The sequence below is a fragment of the Physella acuta genome, unplaced genomic scaffold (assembly GCF_028476545.2).
Source record: "Physella acuta isolate Inbredline_101_S28 unplaced genomic scaffold, ASM2847654v3 ptg001037l, whole genome shotgun sequence".
NCBI classification, from domain to species: Eukaryota; Metazoa; Mollusca; class Gastropoda; family Physidae; genus Physella; species Physella acuta.
The window spans coordinates 200,385-228,110 of record NW_026732554.1 but is presented as its reverse complement, the minus strand read 5'-3'; the positions used below and the strand labels follow the sequence as shown (position 1 = coordinate 228,110).

The following is a 27,726-nucleotide window of genomic DNA, read 5'->3' as shown; positions in this document are numbered from 1 at the left end:
CACAAATAATAAACAAATAACAAAAAACTCTCCAACAAATAAAAAACTAACAAATTACAAAAAATTCTCCAACAAATAACAAAACAAAAACTCCGACAAATAACAAAAAACTCTCCAACAAATAACAAAAAACTCTCCAACAAGTAACAAAAAACTCTCCAACAAATAACACACAAAAAACACAAATACAGGAACAACACCAAATAACTAAGCCCACACCACCAGCTACCATAGTTAATTTTTTTAATGTTGGAAACAAAAGCAAACATGGTTAACACTGGTGGGATCTTTGTCGTCGACGGCATCACCCCGTACAAGTCACGTGTTACCCGTTGAGGTTTTCACAGCTCATGTAGTCTGAGTTACACAACTTGCATTCACAGCCGGTGGCGTCGAAGACCTCCACGGTGGGGTCGGGGTACCCCTCGCACTCCGTGAGCAAGGCTCTCCTCCTGGACCGTCCGGTATAGCTACAGACGGGGTGGTTGGAGACCTTGTAGGGCATCACGTAGTCGCCGAACTGGGGACGGGAACACAAGAGGGCGTGTTAATAAATAGATCATATTAAATTTTTAACAAAAATGTTAACATTTATTTTTTAACCAAAAGTTGACATCACATTTTTAACGAAAGTTGATATTAAGTTTAAAGTCAATTTAAAAGCAAAAGTTGATGTCACATTTTTAACGATAGTTTTTTTATTAAATTTAAGTTGAGTTCAAATTTAAACAAAAAGTGGCATAACAAATTTTTAATTTAAAAAAGTTATTATTATATTATTAACGATGATTTTACATTTAAGTTTTAACAAAAAAAACTGACATTTATTTTTAACTAAAAATTTATATCAATTTTTTTTTTAAAGTTAACATTTACTTCTTTTTTAAAGTCGATATCAATTTTTTTAACAAAAAAAAATCGACACCAAATTTTCAACAAAACAGTAGACGTTTAATATTTAACAAAAAGTTCACAGAGAACTTTCATAGCCTTTGATGCACTAGCTCATAGTTTTGATTTGCTTTCCATTTTTATCAGTTTAATCTAACGTAGCACCAAACCTTTGATCAAAGCTTAATCTATATTTACGATATATTTCACTTATTTACGGATTTGAGTACAAAAACAATCCCCGAGTCTGAAGTAAACAGATTTATTTTAAGATCCAGGATAATGTTACTACACAAGGACAACCCAAATTTATTTTAAGATCCAGGATAATGTTACTACACAAGGACAACCCAAATTTATTTTAAGATCCAGGATAATGTTACTACACAAGGACAACCCAAATTTATTTTAAGATCCAGGATAATGTTACTACACAAGGACAACCCAAATTTATTTTTAATCTCTAGCGCTAAAAACGAAGTCGGCGCGGTGGCGTAGCTAGGGGAGGTCGGGTGGGGCGGACGCACCCGGGCGCCGACTCCAATGGGGCGCCAATAGAGGTAGAAAAATTAATTTAAAAGCTCGTTTTAAGCTGAAGTATCTAATCATACACAGTCAAAGTTACGGAAATAGACGAGTACAAGGCTTTACACACGGATCTGTTTTCTATATCAATTTTATGGCACCGAAATAGTAAATCTTTCGGGGTAGTAACTGGTAAGGAGCGCCACAAACTTTTTCAACTTGGGGGGGGGGGGGGCGCTTTTTCCAGACAGGAATAACTGTATATAGAAACGGGAGGGACGGGGCATCTGTGTCAGCATTGTCTCTTCTTTAAGGCAACCTCATCACACCCGGTGCAGTTTTTTAAAGTAATGTCTTTGTTTAGTTCGTCTCTAACATAACGGAAACCAACACTAAAACATTGAATTGTTTAAGTTTAAAATACTTTGATCTTCTGGGAAAAGTTGAGATTTATTCAGCTTGTCTTCAGTCCGTGTTTAATGTTTGTATGAGATTTATTCAGCTTGTCTTGAGTCTGTGTTTAAGGTTTGTATAAATGTGTCAGCCTAGCTAGAAACGGAAAAATATATTTTCGTTAGGACCCGCGATTACCGCCCTTGTTGTGGATTGACTTGGGATAGAGCCATCCTAGGATAATTTGCTTATATCATGCTGCTGTAGGTTTTAGGATCCATTAGCTAGAACCGGAAGTGGTGGAGAGCCAAACCAGGGGAAGAATACGTAAAGTCGGGTTACTTTGTGGATAGCTTCGGCGTTAAGATTGTAACGTCAGATCTCTGTGTGTTTGACAGCTGGGTTGGGGGGGGGGGGGGTATGTGGGTGGGGGTTGTGTGGGGAGGTGGTGGAATCAGAAAAGTGTGGAATTGGGACTTGTGTGAGCAGGGTTTGTTTATAAGTAGGGTTTGTGTGTGGGTAGAGTTTGTGTGTGGGTTGGGTTTGTTTGTTGGTAAGGTTGGTGTGTGAGTGGTTTCCTGTGTGGGAGTAGGGTTTGTTTATAAGTAGGGTTCGTGTGTGGGTAGGGTTTGTGTGTAGTAGGGATTGTTTATAAGTAGGGTTTGTGTGTGATTAGGATTTGTTTATAAGTAGGGTTTGTGTGCGGGTAGGGTTTGTGTGTGTGTAGGGTTTGTGTGTGGGTAAAGTGTATGTGAGTAGGATTGTATATAGGGTTTGTGTGTAGGTAGAGTTTGTTTGTGTTTGTCAATGTAAATGTTGAACTCATGTCTCCCTCACCTCCCCTCTCTCCTCACATCCTCTACACTAAACATCCTCCCCCCTCCCCAGTTTCGCTCACCTTCCCTCCTAACAACTTTCCAAGATTTCCGCTTATTTTGTCATTTCTCCTTGTGTATCTTCTTACTCCCCTTGATCTCCTTGCTTAACCTAATGGCGTCCCCTGATTAAGCTCTTAACCTCCGTCTTACTATCAATCCATCCTCCTCCTCCTCCCGAACACACCCCCCCAAATTTCTCCCCTCGTTGTCCTCCCTCATTAGCGCCTCTCGAATGTCTTCCTCCAACTCTCATTACCTCCCCCACAATTCTTTCTCCATCTATCTTTCTATTAAACCACATCTTTTAGACTCCGGCTAGATTGCTTTATCTCTGGGTTTAAATGGTTTTAGAAACCTTTTTTTTCATTTACGAAATTATTCATCTCGCAAATAATGTTTGTTATTTGTATTTGAAATTTCTTTCTGCTTTTGTTGCAGAAATATTAATTGGAGTATTTTCTAAAATTGCAAGATTTCTGTTGATAATACGTATTGTGATTTTGTTAGATTTGTGAAAAATATTTAATGTGTTTTTGTTAGATTTGTGACAAATATTTAATGTGTTTTTGTCAGATTTGTGACAAATATTTAATGTGTTTTTGTCAGATTTGTGACAAATATTTATTGTGTTTTTGTCAGATTTGTGACAAATATTTAATGTGTTTTGTTAGATTTGTGACAAATATTTAATGTGTTTTTGTTAGATTTGTGACAAATATTTAAAGTGGTTTTGTTAGATTTGTGACAAATATTTATTGTGTTTTTGTCAGATTTGTGACAAATATTTAATGTGTTTTGTTAGATTTGTGACAAATATTTAATGTGTTTTTGTTAGATTTGTGGCAAATATTTAATTTTTTTTGGTCAGATTTGTGACAAATATTTATTGTGTTTTTGCTAGATTTGTGACAAATATTTAATATGTTTTTGTCACATTAGTGAAAAATATTTAATGTGTTTTTGTCAGATTTGTGACAAATATTTAATGTGTTTTTGTCAGATTTGTGACAAATATTTAATGTGTTTTTGTTACATTTGTACACTATATATCAATGTGTTTTTGCTAGATTTTCTGACAAATATTTAATGTGTTACTGTTAGATTTGTGACAAATATTTAATGTGCTTTTGCTAGATTTGTGACAAATATTTAAAGCCCCCTCTTGTCACCTATTAACCTGTGCTATTTGTGCCTTATTAGAACATCTCGCGTGATCCACACTTCTCGTGTGACGGGAAATACAACCCTCGGACATATCATTTCCGGTGCTTTTCAACACTTTCCCCGCGCGCCATTTTTTCTAATCCGTAAAAAATTGTTCTCTACTTTTTGACCTTTTATTCCACAAAGAATGGTTTCAGGTAGCATATTTTATGTGTTTTAGTCAAACTTGTCCGATTATAATGTTTGGTGTGTAAAGCGATCAGTTGGTGGTGATGTTTGGTGTGTAAAGTTGGTGGTGATGTTTGGTGTGTAAAGTTGGTGGTGATGTTTGGTGTGTAAAGTTGGTGGTGATGTTTGGTGTCTAAAGTTGGTGGGGATGTTCGGTGTGTAAAGCGATCAGTTGGTGGTGATGTTTGGTGTGTACAGCGATCACTTGGTGGTGATGTTTGGTGTGTAAAGCGATCAACGGATGTTGATGGTTGGTGTGTAAAGAACTTCTTGAGTGACTAGTCTCCTCTTCCACTTCCGGTTTCCAATAACTTGTCGACTTAACTTTCGGCGCTCTAAATAGAACATGTCATTTGGGTGGAGACCTTTCGTCATTTGTAAGTGGGGTGAGGGTGGGGAAGGGGTGATGGTAAGGATTAGTTTGTGGGTGGGGATAGGGATGAGGAAAGGGTGTGGGTGGAAAAGGGGTGAGGGTGTGGGTGGAGTAGGGGTAGTGTGGAAAAGAGGGTGAGGGTATGAAAGTGATGAGGGTGGGGAAAGGGTCAGGGTGGGGTAGTGGTGGGAGTGGCAGTCGATATTCAGTATTGTAAACAACTTTAAAATGTTGAAATGTAGTAGGAAACAGTTTGTTGTTTTCGTGTTTCATTAAAGCTTTGAAGTATTTGATCCAGTGTGGGAGAGGGAAACGATGAAGGCGGAAGGGGAGATACTATTAATTTTTTTACACTACTCACACCACGCATGCCAACACTCCCCAACCACTAAACACACTCCCCAACCACTAAACACACTCCCCAACCACTAAACACACTCCCCAACCACTAAACACACTCCCCAACCACTAAACAAATTCCCCAACCACTAAACACACTTCTCAACTACTAAACACACTTTCCAACCACTAAACAAATTCCCCAACCACTAAACACACTCCCAAACCATTAAACACATTTCCCAACCACTAAACACATTTCCCAACCAATAAACACACTCTCTTACTACCAAACCAAACTTCCACAACCCCTTCCCAACCCCAACAACAACTAGTGTATGTTAAAGTAATGATGTGTACCATTTATTTGTAGCAGCTACTACTATGTACTTGTAAAGTTGGAACTAGTTTTCTCTAGAAATAATATCTGATGTGACCAGTTAAAAAGTTTTAAAAACTATCTTCTGTTATTAAACAAGTAATTTTAACAGCTGTATCGAAACAATTTAAAATCAACAAACAACAAACAGCTTTGACACCAATTTCCTTATCCCTTATGTCTATCATTAAATTGTTCAGCTAATTTAAACAACTAGGCTTCGTTAAGATTGTCACCCACAAAATATCAATTCATTCTTCAATCTCAATTTTATGTTATTTTAAAAAAAAAAAATTAAAATTATTCCATTGATTTTTTTTTAAAAATGCGTGTTTTTATTCCTGATGTGTAATTAGGACATGTTTTTGTATGAGATTTGTATACTCTGATTGCTCAAAAAATCGAAAAGGTCAAGAGGTCAAAGTTGTTTGACACTGACGTGAGCTATTTTTAGCACTCTATCTGTCAGCAGCTAAGTGGCACGCGCTAGACAGGCACGTGGTAAGACATCGGTGAAATACGTCATACAAACACAAACACGCAGTTCTTACAGGAACATGCACTGTCACGCCCATCCACCACCCCCCCCCCCGGGAGCAAATAGATACATAATAAAATGTCTACATAAAGCAGAAAATATGTATTTAAACCAGTTTGAAGTGCCACCCCAGAATTTTCTAGTACCCCCACCGCCGCTCAGAGAATAATGCATGAAAGAAACCCTGTACGCCTGTGCAAACACGTCACAGAGAACACACCACAGTGACAAGTTACTCAGACACAATTCTCACATTAACCGAGTCACGTGACATGCAGTCACGATAGAGCCACGTGAGAGGGAGCCACGTGACAGGCAATCACGATAGAGTCACATGACAGGCAGTCACGATAGAGTCACGTGACACTGGCATGACGAAGGGTTGGGATCTGGGGTACTGACCGCATCCCTTCTATTGTTAAAGACTGCTGTGTTAGAAGTTTTAAAATAAATTTATTCATGTCGCTATTCTGTGGGTGGGAGGACGGGTGTGGGTTTGGAGGGGGAGTGGGGGAGGGGAGCTGACAGTCAGATGTAATAAGTGACTTGATTGGAGAAGTAAAATTAAAAATGTCTGGTGTGACATTTGACATTTAACTGTGACATTTGGCATTTAACTGTGACATTTGACATTTAACTGTGACGTTTGGCATATAACTTTGACCTCTAGTATTTGACTGCACTGTTTAAAGGCTCTTTGGATCAATACAAAAACGAGAACCCTTTTGGCGCCCCATCAACACATTGACCTACCACCACTAAAATAGAAAGATTTCCTGACCTACCCCCACCGGAACAGAAAGATTTCCTGACCTACACCAACCATAACAGAAAGATTTCCTCATCTACCCCCACCATAACAGAAAGATTTCCTCACCTACCCCCACCAGAACAGAAAGATTTCCTCACCTACCCCCATCATAACTGAAAGATTTCCTGACCTACCCCCACCATAACAGAAAGATTTCCTCACCTACTTCCACCAGAACAGAAAGATTTCCTTACCTACCCGTACCAGAACAGAAAGATTTCCTGACCTAGCCCCACCATAACAGAAAGATTTCCTGACCTACCCCCACCAGAACAGAAAGATTTCCAAACCTACCCCCACCAGAACAGAAAGATTTCCTCACCTACCCCCACCAGAACAGAAAGATTTCCTGACCTACCCCCACCATAACAGAAAGATTTCCTGACCTAGCCCCACCAGAACAGAAAGATTTCCTCACCTACCCCCACCAGAACAGAAAGATTTCCTGACCTACCCCCACCATAACAGAAAGATTTCCTGACCTACCCCCACCATAACAGAAAGATTTCCTCACCTACCCCCACCATAACAGAAAGATTTCCTCACCTACCCCCACCAGAACAGAAAGATTTCCTGACCTACCCCCACCATAACAGAAAGATTTCCTCACCTACCCCCACCAGAACAGAAAGATTTCCTCACCTACCCCCACCATAACAGAAAGATTTCCTCACCTACCCCCACCAGAACAGAAAGATTTCCTCACCTACCCCCACCATAACAGAAAGATTTCCTGACCTACCCCCACCATAACAGAAAGATTTCCTCACCTACCCCCACCAGAACAGAAAGATTTCCTCACCTACCCCCACCAGAACAGAACGATTGCCTGACCTACCCCCACCATAACAGAAAGATTTCCTGACCTACCCCCACCATAACACAAAGATTTCCTCACCTACCCCCACCATAACAGAAAGATTTCCTCACCTACCCCCACCATAACAGAAAGATTTCCTCACCTACCCCCACCATAACAGAAAGATTTCCTCACCTACCCCCACCAGAACAGAAAGATTTCCTGACCTACCCCCACCATAACAGAAAGATTTCCTGACCTACCCCCACAAGAACAGAAAGATTTCCTCACCTACCCCCACCAGAACAGAAAGATTTCCTCACCTACCCCCACCAGAACAGAAAGATTTCCTCACCTACCCCCACCATAACAGAAAGATTTCCTCACCTACCCCCACCATAACAGAAAGATTTCCTCACCTACCCCCACCATAACAGAAAGATTTCCTGACCTACCCCCACCAGAACAGAAAGATTTCCTGACCTACCCCCACCAGAACAGAAAGATTTCCTGATCTACCCCACCAGAACAGAAAGATTTCATTCCCTTCCGTCAACACACGAGGCAACAAAATCCACCTTGACATTTTCTTTTCGCACCATTAACCACCACTTCCGGTTCCACTCTGAAAGGCAAACCACGTGACCTATCCTGGAACAACGTGGCATCAGTCACCCCCAGCTGTGTACAAACACCCACAAGATTTATTGATGCACTCTCCAGAACTCATTGAAAACGTACGCACCATTCCTTCACAAACAAGATTCGTAGCTGCACTCTCCAAAACTCTTTGAAAACGTACGCACCATCCTTCCAAGATTTAGGAAAGGATGTGGCTTGTACAATGAGACCACGGGCATAGTTCCATCTTTGCACAGAATGGTTCGGCGTCAAAGGCACGAGTATGGTCATGTTAAATCGATTCCAAATCGATAATTTAATTTGAAACAAAATCTGAATTTGATTGCAGTATCGATTCCGTGTTTGGAACAACTAAATCAGATCTCTGTGCAAACTCGTTAGCGGCTAGGCGAGGGCCGTCATATGGCCCACCGTCGTGTCGTTTAGATGGGGAGGAGGGCCGACATATGGACCACTGTCGTGTCGTTTAGATGGAGGATAAAGTCTAAACGTCGCTAGTTTTAGGTCGAAACCTAACGTTAACCAGTGGCGTAGCGAGGTCGGGTGTCACCCGGTGCGGCACTTAATGGTGTCACCCCCCCCCCCCCCCCCCAGAGGCGTTGCACCCCCCCCCCAAACTTTCGATTTGCACCCCCCCCCCTCAAGTTTTTCTCTATATATTGTGTTATTTTTTGCCTTGGTGTCACCTCCCTAAATGGTGTCACCCGGTGCGGTCCGCACCCCCGCCCCCCCCCCCCCCCCCCCCTCGCTACGCCCCTGACGTTAACATCGATTAATTTGTTGAGCATAATCCGAAGGTCTCGAGTTCTAATCCAGATTTATAAACAACCTCATTGAGTCCACCCAGCTCTGATGGGTAACTGATTGGCGTTAGGAAAAAGGCAGCTAGGTGTAGTGCTGACCTCACAATACTGAGGTCATAAAATAAAATGACTCTACTTCATTTGTTCATGGGCCATCAGTAAGGGATCTTTACTTTTAGTTTAATTTAGACATTGACTAGGCAAGTAATTTTAGAGGATCGTTGTGACGAAATTATTACTGAACATGTTTGGTAGTTGTTGTTTTTTTCATGATTCAGGATTTTATTCCTTAAAATAAGAGCCTTGTGTGATTCTGAACAAACATAATGTGTATCAGTTTAAAAACCTTAGAAATTGTTACCAAAGTCCTACGGTAAAAAAACGGGTGTAGGGTTTTATTCAAGCAGTTGCGTCCCTTGTAAAGAAAGCATTGAGAAAATGGGAGATAAATTGTCCCCGGGTGAGGCTGCATAAATATGTAAGCTTTAGTTAATCCGGGGGTGGTCGCTGATACAGAAAACATTTGCGTACTTGTGTGTGTGCGTGCTTGTGTGTCTTGGTGTGTGTGTGTGTGTGTGCTTGTGTGTCTTGGTGTGTGTGTGTGTGTCTTGGTGTGTGTGTGTGTGTGTATGTGCGTGCTTGTGTGTCTTGGTGTGTGTATCTGGGTTGAACGGTGCCTTAGTGTGTGTCCTAAGGTTTTTTGTATATAAGTGTGTGTGTCTGGCTTTAGAGTGCCTGACAGTGGCGTAGCTAGGGGAGCGCGGATGGGGTGGCTGCCCCGGTCGCCGACCCGAATGGGCGCCAAAGGAAGTAAAAAAAATGAATTAAAAGCTCATTTTAACCTGATTATGGAATTATACATGATTAAAATTACGAAAATAAAAAACTTTACACACTGGTTTAACTGTTTTTTGTGGCACTAACATGGGAACTGTTACAGGATAGTAAATAGTAAGAAGCTCCATAAACCTTTTCAAACTTTTTTCCTTCCATATAGAAATGGAAGGAAGGGGTCAAAATTGAAAGTCCGCCCCGGGCGCCGGAGGGATCACTACGCCTCTGGTGCCTGACTATTACTTTGGCTAACTGGTTTGTTGCTTGTTTGGTTTGGTTGTTCGGGTAATTTGAGTGATTGTTTGGTTGGGTGTTTGGCTGATTGGGAGGTTGGTTGTGGGTATGTATATGTTATTATATTTAATAGCTAACCGTCCGAGTGATTCAGTCATTTTGTCGCCAACTGCAGTATTGACAACAGAAAACGTTTTAAATAAAGTCGCCCATCAGTCACGGCTAAAAATAGCCAACAGGGAATTCCCCAACAGCTCTACGCTTCACCAGTCTCATTATTAAATCGTAATTCTATTTTCCCCGATACACATCGGCCTATTAGAATGGAGATCTATCTCTTGGCGCCGGCCGGACATTTTCTAAGGCGTAAAAAAAATCAATGGTGTAGAGGTGGATTGTCTGGGTAGAGTGGGGGTAGAGTGGGGGTAGAGGTGGAATGTCTGGGTAGAGTGGGGGTAGAGTGGGGGTAGAGGCGGAATGTCTTTGAAGACTGGGATGTTCTTAACGTTACACTCGCAAGAACAGTTATAAGTGTAGAGGAAAAACAATGTAAATCCTATTACAGTAATTAAATTAGTCCCGTCCAGCAAAGTGGCTAAATACTTCTAATGTCGGGTGGACTAGCATGACCGTTCCGACATGATATATTCATGTAAGTCTGTTGGGGTGTACCATGGGTGTATATCATTTCTTTGAATTCGTCTTAAATTGATCCCCTCCCACATTTCCACCCCCCCCCCCCCCCCCACCCTCACCCCTACCCCTTCCCACCCTCCATTTTTATTAGTAAAAATGTATTTTCTTTTTATAAGCTTGATTTATATTTCTAATCTATTCGTTGGTTTGTTTTTGTTTTGTTTTTCTCTAAAAACAAGACCCATATATTTTACGGGGACAAAAGATTGGTATGGGGAAGGTTGGAGAATGAGCGTTCGACGTACAAGATTATCCACAAGAGGTATTTGTACCAATAAGCTGTGTTTCGGTTATCTGTCATTGGTCAGTCCGGACTGACATCTGGTCGGTGTAAACATACCAGGTCACTTGAGTGGAATGACTGAGGTCCGAGCTTCTTTTGAGTCAGAACCTCAATAAGGACATTGGTCTAGTCTGTGCCCAGACCCTCAAGCAGGACGCTGGTCTAGTCTCAGTGCCCAGACCCTCAAGCAGGACGCTGGTCTAGTCTCAGTGCCCAGACCCTCAAGCAGGACGCTGGTCTAGTCTCAGTGCCCAGACCCTCAAGCAGGACGCTGGTCTAGTCTCAGTGCCCAGACCCTCAAGCAGGACGCTGGTCTAGTCTCAGTGCCCAGACCCTCAAGCAGGACGCTGGTCTAGTCTCAGTGCCCAGACCCTCAAGCAGGACGCTGGTCTAGTCTCAGTGCCCAGACCCTCAAGCAGGACGCTGGTCTAGTCTCAATGCCCAGACCCTCAAGCAGGACGCTGGTCTAGTCTCAGTGCCCAGACCCTCAAGCAGGACGCTGGTCTAGTCTCAGTGCCCAGACCCTCAAGCAGGACGCTGGTCTAGTCTCAGTGCCCAGACCCTCAAGCAGGACGCTGGTCTAGTCTCAGTGCCCAGACCCTCAAGCAGGACGCTGGTCTAGTCTCAGTGCCCAGACCCTCAAGCAGGACGCTGGTCTAGTCTCAGTGCCCAGAGACCTCTGTCAGTACTTGCTGGGTATCCGCGGAGACAAGAGCCTACTCTACGCCCAAACCAGAGGATTGGGCTCATACAATCGTATTCTATAGAGGTCAAAGTTCATGTTTACATCTATTTCAGCCGAAACCTCAAGAAAGCGTGGGTTCTAGACCCGGGTGTTATCTAGAACGGTCACCTTCTTCAAGTGTTCTGGTAGTTCCTACAACCCTCACCCAAAACTAGGTTTTAAGACAACAAAGACTACAGAGGTCATAAGGTCAAAAGGTTACTCACCTCACTGGAGTCACAGCGACCCCAACAGGAGTTGACCGTGACGAAGCCGGTGCACGTGAGGAGGGTGCCGTCGCTGTCGTAGATTGGGGGTTTGGTGTAGCGGAACCGGTAGCTGCGCACGTGACATCCCAGGGTGGTACTGGGGTCGATGAGGGCAGATGGCGGCATGACAAGACTCAGGACAACAAGGAACACGGCGACAACTGCAGGAGCTGGGCTAATACAAGGTGTGTGGAGTAGCAGGGGTGCCTGGCTCATAGCTGTGGAGAGAGGGGGGAGATGTTAGGAGCTGGGCTAATACAAGGTGTGTGGAGAGGGGGAGATGTTAGGAGCGGGGCTAATACAAGGTGTGTGGAGGAGCCTGGCTCATAGCTGTGGAGAGAGGGGGGAGATGTTAGGAGCTGGGCTAATACAAGATGTGTGGAGAGAGGGGGAGATGATAGGAGCTGGGCTAATACAAGGTGTGTGGAGAGAGGGGGAGATGTTAGGAGCTGGGCTAATACAAGGTGTGTGGAGAGGGGAAGATGTTAGGAGCTGGGCTAGTACAAGGTGTGTGGAGTAGCAGGGGTGCCTGGCTCATAGCTGTAGAGAGAGGGGGGAGATGTTAGGAGCGGGGCTAATACAAGGTGTGTGGAGGAGCCTGGCTCATAGCTGTGGAGAGAGGGGGGAGATGTTAGGAGCTGGGCTAATACAAGGTGTGTGGAGAGAGGGTGGAGATGATAGGAGCTGGGCTAATACAAGGTGTGTGGAGAGAGGGGGAGATGTTAGGAGCTGGGCTAATACAAGGTGTGTGGAGAGGGGGGAATATGTTAGGAGCTGGGCTAATACAAGGTGTGTGGAGTAGCAGGGGTGCCTGGCTCATAGCTGTAGAGAGAGGGGGGAGATGTTAGGAGCTGGGCTAATACAAGGTGTGTGGAGAGAGGGGGGAGATGTTAGGAGCTGGGCTAATACAAGGTGTGTGGAGTAGCAGGGGTGCCTGGCTCATAGCTGTAGAGAGAGGGGGGAGATGTTAGGAGCTGGGCTAATACAAGGTGTGTGGAGAGAGGGGGGAGATGTTAGGAGCTGGGCTAATACAAGGTGTGTGGAGAGAGGGGAGAGATGTTAGGAGCTGGGCTAATACAAGTTGTGTGGAGAGAGGGGGAGATGTTAGGAGCTGGGCTAATACAAGGTGTGTGGAGAGAGGGGGGAGATGTTAGGAGCTGGGCTAATACAAGGTGTGTGGAGAGAGGGGAGAGATGTTAGGAGCTGGGCTAATACAAGGTGTGTGGAGTAGCAGGGGTGCCTGGCTCATAGCTGTGGAGAGAGGGGGGAGATGTTAGGAGCTGGGCTAATACAAGGTGTGTGGAGAGAGGGGGGAGATGTTAGGAGCTGGGCTAATACAAGGTGTGTGGAGAGAGGGGGGAGATGTTAGGAGCTGGGCTAATACAATGTGTGTGGAGTAGCAGGGGTGCCTGGCTCATAGCTGTGGAGAGAGGGGGGAGATGTTAGGAGCTGGGCTAATACAAGGTGTGTGGAGAGAGGGGGAGATGTTAGGAGCTGGGCTAATACAAGGTGTGTGGAGAGAGGGGGAGATGTTAGGAGCTGGGCTAATACAAGGTGTGTGGAGTAGCAGGGGTGCCTGGCTCATAGCTGTGGAGAGAGGGGGAGATGTTAGGAGCTGGGCTAATACAAGGTGTGTGGAGAGAGGGGGGAGATGTTAGGAGCTGGGCTAATACAAGGTGTGTGGAGAGAGGGGAGAGAAGTTAGGAGCTGGGCTAATACAAGGTTTGTGGAGAGAGGGGGGAGATGTTAGGAGCTGGGCTAATACAAGGTGTGTGGAGTAGCAGGGGTGCCTGGCTCATAGCTGTAGATAGAGGGGGGGGAGATGTTAGGAGCTGGGCTAATACAAGGTGTGTGGAGAGGGGGAGATGTTAGGAGCGGGGCTAATACAAGGTGTGTGGAGAGGGGGGGAGATGTTAGGAGCTGGGCTAATACAAGGTGTGTGGAGTAGCAGGGGTGCCTGGCTCATAGCTGTGGAGAGAGGGGGGAGATGTTAGGAGCTGGGCTAATACAAGGTGTGTGGAGAGAGGGGGGAGATGTTAGGAGCTGGGCTAATACAAGCTATGTGGAGAGAGGGGGGAGATGTTAGGAGCTGGGCTAATACAAGGTTTGTGGAGTAGCAGGGGTGCCTGGCTCATAGCTGTGGAGAGAGGGGGGAGATGTTAGGAGCTGGGCTAATACAAGGTGTGTGGAGAGAAGGGAGAGATGTTAGGAGCTGGGCTAATACAAGGTGTGTGGAGTAGCAGGGGTGCCTGGCTCATAGCTGTGGAGAGAGGGGGGAGATGTTAGGAGCTGGGCTAATACAAGGTGTGTGGAGAGAGGGGGGAGATGTTAGGAGCTGGGCTAATACAAGGTGTGTGGAGAGAGGGGGAGATGTTAGGAGCTGGGCTAATACAAGGTGTGTGGAGTATCAGGGGTGCCTGGCTCATAGCTGTGGAGAGAGGGGGGAGATGTTAGGAGCTGGGCTAATACAAGGTTTGTGGAGTATCAGGGGTGCCTGGCTCATAGCTGTGGAGAGAGGGGGGAGATGTTAGGAGCTGGGCTAATACAAGGTGTGTGGAGAGGGGGAGATGTTAGGAGCGGGGCTAATACAAGGTGTGTGGAGAGGGGGGAGATGTTAGGAGCGGGGCTAATACAAGGTGTGTGGAGTAGCAGGGGTGCCTGGCTGATAGCTGTGGAGAGAGGGGGGAGATGTTAGGAGCTGGATCAGAGGTGTGGAGAGAGGGGGGGGGACATTAGGTTAAATAGACGTGAATGACTGTTTATGGTATTCAAAATTCAGTATGCTGGGAAATAGGCTCGAGATAGAGGACGACATATAAGTAACTACAATTAAAAATAAAGTGGTCGGTGGTGGGGGTGTGAATGACGTACCTAATATGCCATGACATATGACACGTGTGACATCTCTCATGTGCCATATGACACATGTGACATCCGTATATGACGCATATGACATCCCTAACTCTGACACGTGGTGCCGTAGCGTAAAATTCATTAAATAAACCACGTGTTTTAGAGACCCACTGCCCTGTTGATCAGTGATTCTTCCAGACTTTTTTCTCCGGGGCGGGGGGGGGGGGGGCACTTGAAATTTTCGGGGGGGGGGGGGGGGCGGTAGACTTTCTTCGGGGGGCGGACACTGTTAAAAGTATATATTTTCTATATAAATTATAGAAATTTCATTTCGTTGGGGGGGGGGGGGGCAAAACCCAAAGAGATGCCTGGAAGAAACTCTGCTGTTAATGTCAGTACCGGAAGTCTGCTAGGAATGACAGTCTCTGCAGGTTTCTGCGGCACTTAACGGCTAAACTTGTAAAAACAACAAGGCTTCTGTCATCATTCATTAAACGGAATTTAATGAGAAGTTCGTAATAGATCTGTCATTTCTAAAAACAAACTTTGTCTAAACAAATCACATGTAAAGTTGCGGGCAAAAAAAAAAATAACAAATTAAAAACACAATCAAACTCTTAAGTCTAATAATAAAAGCAAAAAAAAAAAATAAAATGGCCGAATTTTAAAGAAAACACGCAAAAACATGTAGGCTTATTACACATATTTTTATGTAAGCGCATAATAGTAAGCTACTTGAGACATTTTTATTATCCTATAAATTTGAGAGACGTTTTTGAATGAGATTTAATTCCACTTTCTAGTCAGAACTAGCTAGCTGTTAAATCGATCCTTTGCACTGGGGATAAGGAATAATGCAACTCTACCGTTTCATTAATTAAATATTAAATGTCGAAATAAAATAAGATTACTTGGATTGTGTTTTAATTAAATCTGCTCACGTTAATGATCATCTTGTCACATCACAGTGCACGTGCGCATTAACGGTCGGTTAATTTTAACTCAAGGCTGCTTCAATCGCGCAATTTCCGCGCGGAGCTAAAAATAGCGCTGCCGCCCCTCCCCTCAAGATGCAGTGGGTGTTTTAGGTCAGAGCGCCATCTACCGGTGACATTAAGAGCCTCGCAATCAAGGGAGTTAATTTAAATGGGAAGCACCATGGGGATACCCGATGAACAAGGGTTTTGGTTGTTTTATGAATTATGGACTCCGTTAATGGAAGTATCAAATTAGCTGCGAGGATCATGTTGGATGGGAATCCACTTTCGTCGACTTCAGCGCTAAAACGTTTACAATTCACGCGACAAAGTCGTGCTTTTCAAAAGTGTATTGTTCTATTTATAGATTTTACATTTCAGGTAAGTCATTTTGTACAGCTATCTTAAAGCCAACATACAGCTACCATATGGCTACCATACGGATTCCTAACATCATATGGCTACCATACGGATACCACACAGCTACCATATTATGGTAGCTGTGTACATGTATTTTTTGCTATCATACGGATACCAAACATCTACCACACAACTATCATATGGCTACCACAAAGCCACCATATGATATGAAGGCTACTATGTGGCTACCGAACCGCTTATACATGGCGACCATACCACTACCATTCTATGGTGCAAGTAATCAATCGCTGATATTATCCAATAAGCAAGGATCAAATTATTGGAGATACTAATTCACCGGAACAGACTATGAGATGAAACGGGTGTTCATGAAACAGCCCCATCTATGTGTTAAAGTAATAATTTAAATAGCGCCACCTACAAGTTCTAGCGTAAGTTGAAACAGCGCCACCTACGGGTGAAAGTTGAAACAGCGCCACCTACAAGTTCTAGCGTAAGTTGAAACAGCGCCACCTACGGGTGAAAGTTGAAACAGCGCCACCTACAAGTTCTAGCGTAAGTTGAAACAGCGCCACCTACGGGTGAAAGTTGAAACAGCGCCACCTACAAGTTCTAGCGTAAGTTGAAACAGCGCCACCTACGACTGAATGTTGAAACAGCGCCACCTACGGGTGAAAGTTGAAACAGCGCCACCTACAAGTTCTAGCGTAAGTTGAAACAGCGCCACCTACGGGTGAAAGTTGAAACAGCGCCACCTACAAGTTCTAGCGTAAGTTGAAACAGCGCCACCTACGACTGAATGTTGAAACAGCGCCACCTGCGACTGAAAGTTGAAACAGCGCCACCTACAAGTTCTAATGAAAGTTGAAACAGCGCCACCTACGGGTGAAAGTTGAAACAGCGCCACCTACGAGAAAAAGTTAAAACAGCGCCACCTACGACTGAAAGTTGAAACAGCGCCACCTACGAGAAAAAGTTAAAACAGCGCCACCTACGACTGAAAGTTGAAACAGCGCCACCTACGACTGAAAGTTGAAACAGCGCCACCTACGACTGAAAGTTGAAACAGCGCCGGCAGAAATGATAAGATGAACTCAAACACGTGTCCGTGATGTGGGAGCAACATCACCACTCACGGCAAGACGGATCACCAGCACACGTTACAGTGTATTTGTCCGGCGATTTGCGGGCTCCAATCAGAACTGTCGTTGCTAACAACCCTGGCGACGTTTGAAGTAAATGATTGTCTTGATCTGATGGATTGGTTGTTGGGTTTACTTTGTACGGTGAGCGGGTCAAATACAAGAGTAGAGGGAGATAACTAATGCCAAGGGTACAAAGCACAGACAGGGGCATGGCTTAAAGATAACTCTTTTTCAAGGATTGGATTACTGGCCTTTGATTCTCAAACTTCTCAATACACGTGAACTTAGGAAATGAATTTTTCAACAAATACAAATGGGATATCAGCGTTTTGATTTAGACATTTGTGGGGGAGGGGTCAGGTCACTGATACATTGGTGGGGAAGGGGTGGGGTCACTGATACGTTGGTGGGGAAGGGGTCGGATCACTGATAAATTGGTGGGGAAGGGGTGGGGTCACTGATACATTGGTGGGGAAGGGGGTCGGTCACTGATATATTGGTGGGGAAGGGGTCGGGTCACTGATATATTGGTGGGGAAGGGGTCGGGTCACTGATACATTGGTGGGGAAGGGGGTCGGATCACTGATATATTGGTGGGGAAGGGGTCGGGTCACTGATAAATTGGTGGGGAAGGGGTCGGGTCACTGATATATTGGTGGGGAAGGGGTCGGGTCACTGATATATTGGTGGGGAAGGGGGTCGGATCACTGATAAATTGGTGGGGAAGGGGTCGGGTCACTGATATATTGGTGGGGAAGGGGGTCGGATCACTGATAAATTGGTGGGGAAGGGGTCGGGTCACTGATATATTGGTGGGGAAGGGGGTCGGATCACTAATATATTGGTGGGGAAGGGGGTCGGGTCACTGATATATTGGTGGGGAAGGGGTCGGGTCACTGATATATTGGTGGGGAAGGGGGTCGGATCACTGATATATTGGTGGGGAAGGGGTCGGGTGGGGAAGGGGGTCGGATCACTGATAAATTGGTGGGGAAGGGGTCGGGTCACTGATACATTGTTGGGGAAGGGGGTCGGGTCACTGATATATTGGTGGGGAAGGGGTCGGGTCACTGATACATTGTTGGGGAAGGGGGTCGGGTCACTGATATATTTGTGGGGAAGGGGGTCGGGTCACTGATATATTGGTGGGGAAGGGGGTCGGGTCACTGATATATTGGTGGGGAAGGGGGGTCGGGTCACTGATACCTGATACATTGGTGGGGAAGGGGGTCGGATCACTGATATATTGGTGGGGAAGGGGTCGGATCACTGATAAATTGGTGGGGAAGGGGTCGGGTCACTGATAAATTGGTGGGGAAGGGGGTCGGGTCACTGAAATATTGGTGGGGAAGGGGGTCGGATCACTGATAAATTGGTGGGGAAGGGGTCGGGTCACTGATATATTGGTGGGGAAGGGGGTCGGATCACTGATAAATTGGTGGGGAAGGGGTCGGGTCACTGATATATTGGTGGGGAAGGGGGTCGGATCACTAATATATTGGTGGGGAAGGGGGTCGGGTCACTGATATATTGGTGGGGAAGGGGTCGGGTCACTGATATATTGGTGGGGAAGGGGGTCGGATCACTGATATATTGGTGGGGAAGGGGTCGGGTGGGGAAGGGGGTCGGATCACTGATAAATTGGTGGGGAAGGGGTCGGGTCACTGATACATTGTTGGGGAAGGGGGTCGGGTCACTGATATATTGGTGGGGAAGGGGTCGGGTCACTGATATATTTGTGGGGAAGGGGGTCGGGTCACTGATATATTGGTGGGGAAGGGGGTCGGGTCACTGATATATTGGTGGGGAAGGGGGTCGGGTCACTGATACCTGATACATTGGTGGGGAAGGGGGTCGGATCACTGATATATTGGTGGGGAAGGGGTCGGATCACTGATAAATTGGTGGGGAAGGGGTCGGGTCACTGATAAATTGGTGGGGAAGGGGGTCGGGTCACTAATATATTGGTGGGGTAGGGGTCGGGTCACTGATATATTGGTGGGGAAGGGGTCGGGTCACTGATATATTGGTGGGGAAGGGGTCGGGTCACTGATAAATTGGTGGGGAAGGGGGTCGGGTCACTGATACATTGGTGGGGAAGGGTCACTAAGATAAGAGGATTAGTTCTAAATGAAAATACATGGGTGTAAGTGTTCGATGAATATGAAAGGGGTCTGTGATGGGTGAGTATAGGTAGTGTGAGCGGTACTATCGGGTGATAAGTTTTATGCCATGAGCGGTACTATGGTGAGGCTTTTTAAAATGAAACTGTAAAGGTTTAAGGGAAGGGGATGTACGGTGACATCGAATGTCAGTCTGTAAGAAAATATCAGTCCGACAATTCATGTCAATATGACGGGAAAATGTCATGTAGAGGGTAAATGTCAGTTTGATAGAAACCATGTTATACGTGTTAATATGTCATGGTTGAGATGTCATGTTTGCGATGTCATGTTTGTCATTCCATGGTCGATACTTTTAAGTGAGCTGGAAGATACAAGAATATATCACTGTATCCTGCAGGAATATATCACTGTACCTTGCACTAGTATATTTTTATTTTTTTCAGCCTGTCCGACAGTATGTTTAATTTAACCACTGATTTCAAACATGCGTCTAATTAAAATTTCGCCCAAACCACAAAAAAACAAAGACGCTAAACCCTACGAACGCATGCAGCCTGCAAATTGTTACGGCCTAACGCCTTCAGAACTAAAGCGGGATCGACTGTCCTACCCTAACCTTTCCCCTTCAACTGTATAAACTGTATACAAGCAAGACTTTCAAGTGGATTTTATCGAGTACAATCGGCTTATGATGACTGTGTACTTTACTCGTGTTTTCGCCAACCAACAAATATCAACCTTCTCACGTTGAAGAGGTAGGGAGGAGAGAAACTGTACTTTATGGTCGTGTGGCTTGTTGTTTTCAAGTTGTTGTTTTTTATACGTTTGTTCCTTTAACAACGATATTTATAAACAGTAATTCTTACATTTTAATTTTATAACTACTCTACGTAGAGATCGCGAGCGTACACAGACATATATATATATATATATATATATATATATATATATATATATATATATATATATATATATATATATATATATATATATATATATATATATATGCGTGCATGTATACAACGGTTTATAAAATATTAAACACTATAAAAATGTGATCCTTCATGTGTATGTGTGTACGTGTGTATGTGTACGTGTGTATATGTGTACGTGTATAAATGTGTACGTCTGTATATGTGTACGTGTGAATATCTGAATGTGTGTATATATGTACGTGTGTATATGTGTACGTGTGTATGTGTGTACGTGTGTAGTTCAGATGAAAACATCCAAAACAAAGACAACATCCCATCACAAACACCTCCTGTCGTTGTCTGGGAGGTGCTGATGGCACGGCAGGTAGACCGGCGCCTCCACCGGCGCCCCTCATCTCACCCCATTATCGCCCCACGCCCCAGCCCCGCGGTAATCAACCGGTCCCTAGCCATCGAGCCATCGCTTCAATTGCCCATTCATGGACAAGAAATTGACCATTTTCTGACCATTTACGCCATGGTATTGGACTTTACGAGGGCGGTAAATCACGCGACTGGTCCAGAGATGACAGACCCAGATGCCAGATTTTCTAGACTGTGAGGCCGATGTCATCAAAATGTCATGTCCACAAGTTAGCAGACGAATATCCCATGATTCATACCTGTTTTAATATCGTCTGCTGGGGCACTGCTCATCGTCGCCATTGTGATAAATGTTTTTCTGTCGAGTCGTTAGTTTCATTGTCTTTTGTTCGTTTCATCCGTTTAGACGTAAATCTTACAACTTTCTAAGAAACGATATCCCTTAAACTTTAAGTTAAAACTTCTAAAACATTTTGAAAGGAATTTTCCAAAGTATGTTCAATAAACAGATCATACGGATTAATGTTGTGTGTTTATACCTAACATTAGCTGGTCTAGTCATATATATATGTATATATATATATATATATATATATATATATATATATATATATATATATATATATATATATATATATATATATATATATATATATATATATATATATATATATATTGCTGCTTTATTGGAAAAATCACACATCTGGTATGAATGCAATCGACTAGTTGACCAGTAAGACTATCCGGCTAAATCGTAAGTTGTGAAGTGACGGACAAATCCAGTTTTGTTATTTGTAAAAAAAAAAACTTGGTCGACAAATCCCTGACCATGACAGCAAGTTCTGACACAGTAATCGCCCCCAGAGTCCAGAATATCCCAGACAACCCCAGACAATCCCACTCGTGGTGCTAACTAGACGGCCTAGGTACACCGAACTCTCCGGACACGGACTCCGGACACGGAATGCCCTGCACCACATGACAGGTCCGGTGGTCAACAGGAAACCAGGACTGTTTCATTAGTGGCGGGAGAACGAAGCTGTGTACCAGCAGGTCGAGTAGATTTTATGTTCAGTACATCTTCTAACAGGGTCAGCGACCTGGATGAATTCCGTCATGCGTCAAGTACAAATTTGATTAAAACAATGGTGTAAGCAAAGTAGGAAAAGCAAAATGAAATCCGAGTCAAATACGGGGCATAACATGTTGACACGTGATACTTACTTGTGTTGGAGGAAATCCCGTCTAGCATTATAATTTAGAACGAAGGAGTTGTAAAGCAAATGTCTTGAATAATTGAGTGATAGAACCAAAATAATTCACCAAAATATATTTATGTGACACTAAGTGCAGGGCTTAATAAATAATAGTCTTCTTCTTTTTTTAGTACGACTCATAAACCTTAAGATCGTTTAAGTTTTCTGATTGAATTTTTTTGTGTTGATATTCTAAAATATAACAGTCTAAGATCTTGTCCTTAAATACGTTTCACAATTTGTACTAGCATCTAACTAGAACATTAGCTGTATAATATTATTATTATAATAGTTACACATAGAACTGTTTTAATTCGCCATAAATATTCACAGTGAGTATAGCTCATGAGTATTTGTCATTAGTATGTATCATAGTTATTAGCCATGGGTATCGGGCATGGGTATTGACCATGGGCATCGGCTATGGGTATCGGTCATGGGTATCGGCAATAGGTATCGGCCATGACTATCGGCTTAGGGTATCAGCCATGGATATCGGCCATTAAGTTTTGCTTTCTATGAAAAGTCAGCAAGTCTTGACACGAGTTTTAGTCAAGTTGTCTACCGCTACAAAGATGACTGGCTTGTGGGGGCAGTGCACTGACGTCTCGGCCACTTGATTCCATTACAAGAGCTGCCAGATTTTTTGTTATCTAACCGGCAATACGTGGGTCGTTTAACGTCACTCGAGCGGGCGGGACAACGGGATTAATAATCTAATCATGGATTAATAATCCGATCTCCGCAGGAATTAGCAGAAACGTTTCTAATTTCACTTCATTCTCATTCTAAGACGCCGATCAATGCTATAAAATTGTCCAACTCAACAAAATAATTGATTCAGTTAAGGACTCATTTCTAACAAAATTATTCCAACATATCGAGTATCAGGAATAAAATAATATTTAAAATTTCGCTCTATCTAATAACAACAGCGGGTTACGACATAACACTCAGAGACGTAGTTAGTGGAGATAAAAATTGAGCGAGGAATAGGAATCCTTAGTTGAATGGTTTCGTCAAATTGTCTACAACAGAAATGTTATCCGCCTTGCTCAACATTCAACACAAAAATCTCCACAACAATTTCACTGCGCATGTCCGTAAAAACACGAACTCTTGTCTTCTTCGCTCTCTGGTATCCCATCATATTTTTTCTATTCATGTATTTATAGTTGCTAGTATCATACAAAGTACAGTTGGTCTACAGTTTAAAAGATCTAACCGACCTTGGTTAACTGACCTTGGTTAACCGACCTTGGTTGAACATAAACACGTTAAGATGGGACAACTAATAAAGTGTAGAGGTCAAAAGTCACATTTAACTGTGTCTCTCAAGACAAAAAGTTCTTATAAAAAAAATTTAGTTTTTTTCATGTTTAAATGTATTTAGATTGTAAATTCCTCTTTAAAATTTTCTCGACTTCCCTAGCACGAATAATTTCTTCTCTTATCACTAGTCATTGCCTCCTTTATCAGTAGTTCGTTGAGAAGGTTGAGGTGTTATGTCAGTCAAAATCCTTACAAAGATCCCTACAAGATCCCTACAAGATCCATACAAAGATCCCTACAAGATCCCTACAAAGATCCCTACAAGATCCCTACAAAGATCCCTACAAAGATCCCTACAAAGATCCCTACAAAGATCCCTACAAGATCCCTAAAAAGATCCCTACAAGATCCCTACAAAGATCCCTACAAAGATCCCTACAAAGATCCCTACAAGACCCCTACAAAGATCCCTACAAAGATCCCTAAAAGATCCTTACTGTTCCACTACATTATTTCACGTTGTAGGAGAAATCAGATTTTTCTTGCTAGATAGTGGATACCCAAGGGAAATGAAATAAGATTTGAGGAATTCATTATTCAACGTGAATATTAGTTCCGCCTGCCACTCTCTTGGTGTGATTGTAATCAGCCAATCAATTCAACTGTTTAAAATATCACAAACCAATCGACGGAAAATTGTGTTTTCTTCTACTAATATACACATTACTAGCCGTTGGTACCCGTTACACGTGAATTATAGGCCTATATATTTTAATGATATACATGTTTGAGAAAATTATTTTATAAAATAGTTATTGGTCAAAACGCAATGTGCTTTACTTCTCGTCGAACGATATTAGTGAAAAGGCAAATAAATAACTAAATAGCTAAAAATCCGATACATTCAAAATAGCATAGGCTACCAAAACCTATTAGAAAAATTAAATATTTTATAAAATAAAATAAGATCTTATATAAGTTATTATTCAAGACAACACCATATTAAATGCACACACTGATCAAGAGACAGATGATTCCGTTAAAAGCCCGACTGTTCAATGGTATTTATGTAGTTTTTTAAAGTAATTTGTATTAGTTTTGGACGAGAAAAGTGTATACATTTCATAGCTTACGTCTTGATAAGTAGATCTATAGAATCTAGATCTTAACCAAATTTAAATGAAATAGTTCATTTCTTTATATTCTAAAATTGGATGATGACACCATTAGTTGTGTGTACTTTCCGTAGTTTAAACTTGTGACATGTGACGTCATTATTTTATGCATTCTCAGCACAACCATAAATACTTTATGGTTACATGATTAGACATGTGTTTGTACATGCGAATATGCCTTTATTTTTATTTTCCTTCTTTAAATAAAATTTAGTTTATATATTTAAAACATCCAACATATTATTTTCACCAAAAGTCCGTATATCGCTGATCACATAGTCTCAAAAATGTTGCGGACAGAGAGAGATTAAGACAGAGATGTGTTCAATACTATATCAAGCCGCCCATATTTTCCACAACATAAGTCAGTAACCCATTAGAGCTGGGTGGGCTCAGAGACTTTCTTCTGACCTGAACGCGGATACGAACTCAAGACTTTTGGTTAAGCAGTCCAGCGCTCTATCTCTACGCCGTAGGCCTAAAGTGGTTGACTAGATCTAAGTGACCCAGCTGTAGACCTCAGACCAGAAAGTTCCATCACTCAGCTGACACACCTCGTCACCAGGAACAGGACAGATTTTTTTTAAAGCCGGTGATTTAGTAGCCGGCAGTAGAACCGGCAGTAGAGCCGGTAAGATGTCGAAGACCGGAACACGGCCGTGAAGAGCATGCCACGCTGGTAATGCGGTAAAGTGGAGGGGCGGGGGACGGTGGGGAGGTAACGTCAGGTAGAAAGAAGACATCAGGCGGGTGTGGGAAAGGTAGGGAGGGGAGTGGGGGTGGGTGGGTGGGAGGGGAGGGAGGGGTGGGGATGTGACGTCAGGTAGAAAGAAGACATCAGGCGGGTGTGGGAAAGGTAGGGAAGGGAGTGGGGAGGTGTGGTCCCAGGTAGAAAAGAAAGACTCCATCAGGCGAGAATGGGGGTGGGAGGGAGGGAGGGGAGTGGGGAGTGGGGGAGGGGATGTAGTCCAGGTAGAACAGAAAGACTCCATCACGCCCATCCCCGCCAGACACCACAAAGCTTTTTGCTGGCAGTGTACGCCGTCTCGAGGTGAGAAAACACGGACGAGGCTCGCACGAACCTTTCACGAACCTCGCACAAACACCTGACGAACCTCTCTCCACTACCACACTCTGCAGACCGTCCGTCCTTCAGACCAGGCTCCTCCGACAGTACAACATCCTCCTTGACAGTACTTCCGTCAGTTGCGTCACTTCCTAGTACATTTTTTTTTCTGACTTTCTACATTTTTTTTAACGTTCTACATTTTTTGTTTCTGATTTTCTACATTTTTTTTACTTTCTACATTTTATTTATTCTGACACTACATTTTTTTTTCGTGATTTAAAAAAAAAAAAAAAGAACCCTTCCGTTTTGAATTCTCTAATCTCATAAATTAAACTATTAATGTAGCCGTCGTTTTCAGACCAAAAGATGCACCTTTGTATTACCGTGAAATCAAACAGCATTTGGAGTGTCTAATGAAACTGTGTGAAACTATCGATGTACACGAGTAATTAAAAAATGCCATCATCTCCTCCATAGAGCTGATGGGTTGTACGCGTGAGGTCTGACTATAGTGGACGGTGTTGTGGTCGAGGGGAGATAACCAGTCCGGAAATTAAGTTTAGCAAGTGCAGGTAACTGTTTTAAGCTGCAAGTGGGGGTAACTCTAGCAAAATGTGGAAACTGCGAGAGAAACGGTGCAGACATCTGACCTGAATACCACGTCATGATTTTAGTCTAGTCACATCATCACTAAACTAAACCTCTACTAATCGTGTCACATTGTGTTAAAGCTGCCTTTACTAACCTGGCGGTGCATTGGGCAAGTAGAGTTCACCTGTTTCTGTGACCTCGGCATATGAAGGGATAGTTTGGTCAGCACTATGCCCAGACGTCTTTGCTTCCCTTACGTACCCATCAGAGCTAGGTGGACGTTCTACCGGATTCGAACTCGAGACTTATGGGTTAGCAGTCTAGCGCTTCCCAGTGTATTACGATATATTTAACCATAGATATCTTGCAAACAAAAATCTGGACCAAATTCCAGAGGTACGCTAACCCAGTAAATGGCGTCATCTACTCCCTAACCCAGTGTATGTCGTTAATGGCTATAACATTTTTGTTGAGCAAGTAACCAACACGGTATCATGTTGTCTCCAGTCCTCACGTTAACCCAACTCTATCATCGCTATTTTGTGTATTCCTATCAACAGTTTCTATTTATGAACTGCTATTTCAACATGTAAACACGAACCAGGAAAACTGAAATCATTTCACTCACAACAGGGAAACCTAATCTGTTTTAATCCCACCTAACAGTACTGAGTATTGCGTGTCCTAATCCACCTGACACTACTGCCTGCCCTAATCCCACCTGACACCACTAATCCCTTTAATCCCACCTGACATCACTAACCTCTCTAATCCTACCTGACACTACTGCCTGCTCTAATCCCAGTTACACTACTGCCTGAACTAATCCCACCTGACACCACTAATCCCTCTAATCCTACCTGACACTACTTCGTGTCTCACTGTAAGAAGAGATACCTGAATGAAACAGTGTATGCCTTTACTCCAATTACTGGGTAAAATTTCTGGTTTGAACTGGGCGATGTTGTTTTTTTTTTATATAGAATGGAACGTTGTACCAACTGGTGTCATCCAGTGCGGACCGCACATCACGCCCTCGCCTTGTGACGCTACTGTGACGTTACTGTGACGCTACTTTGACGCTACTGTGACGCTACTGTGACGCTACTGTGACGTTACTGTGACGCTATATGTGCTTTCACCAGGATGTCTGGTGTATGTGGCGTCCCCTGAAGGTCCTGTATGTGATACGCCTGTTCATACAGGCGTGGGGTGATGACAACATGATCTCTGATGAAAAACTTCCATCACCACGGCCTACATAAATCTCCACTGAAAGCAGTTTTTAGGCTTAAGACACTTATGTTATTGCGTAACTAAGTAGTCCAAGACAGCTTCAGAAAAAAAAGTCCTTTTTAAAAAGTTAAATACTATTTTTTTTTTGGTATAGAAAAAAAAGAGTAACGAAAAGGGCGAGTACTTGAATCCAATCAATGATTGCATATAAACACATTGGTTTCTTCAAAGCGAGTAGTTTCCCCTGAGTGACTGAATGACAAGTGTACAATCTTACGGTAGACAACTCCGATCTCAGATCACAGGTCACTGCCAGAGTTGTCGTTCTTGATGGGGGGAGTCACGTGACGTAGGTTTGATGACAGCTGCATGAAAGTGGCTGACGGGTGGGTACGTTGGGGGGGGGGGGGGGGGGTCACCGGTACAAGTGGTTGGAAATACCGCGGCTGACGTCACTTATCTGTCTGACATGTACTCGGGGAGGGGGGGGGGGGGGGAAGGGGGCAGTTTCCATTCTGGCTGCGTAGTGTTGCACAATTCAGCT

General features: G+C 43.5%; 1 protein-coding gene across 1 annotated transcript in view; it reads right to left on the bottom strand.

Moving 5' to 3' along the window:
- Positions 1-235: 235 nt before the first annotated feature.
- The window catches only part of LOC131954884 (thyrostimulin beta-5 subunit), a 52,924-nt gene continuing 25,433 nt past the window's right edge, over positions 236-27,726 (bottom strand). The window contains exons 2-3 of the mRNA XM_059318704.1: positions 11,762-12,021; positions 236-520 (exon numbers count right to left, since the gene is read on the bottom strand). Coding sequence (XP_059174687.1) covers positions 326-520; positions 11,762-12,019 — 453 coding nt within the window. The 5' untranslated portion in view covers positions 12,020-12,021 and the 3' untranslated portion in view covers positions 236-325. The remainder of the gene's footprint in view (positions 521-11,761; positions 12,022-27,726) is intronic.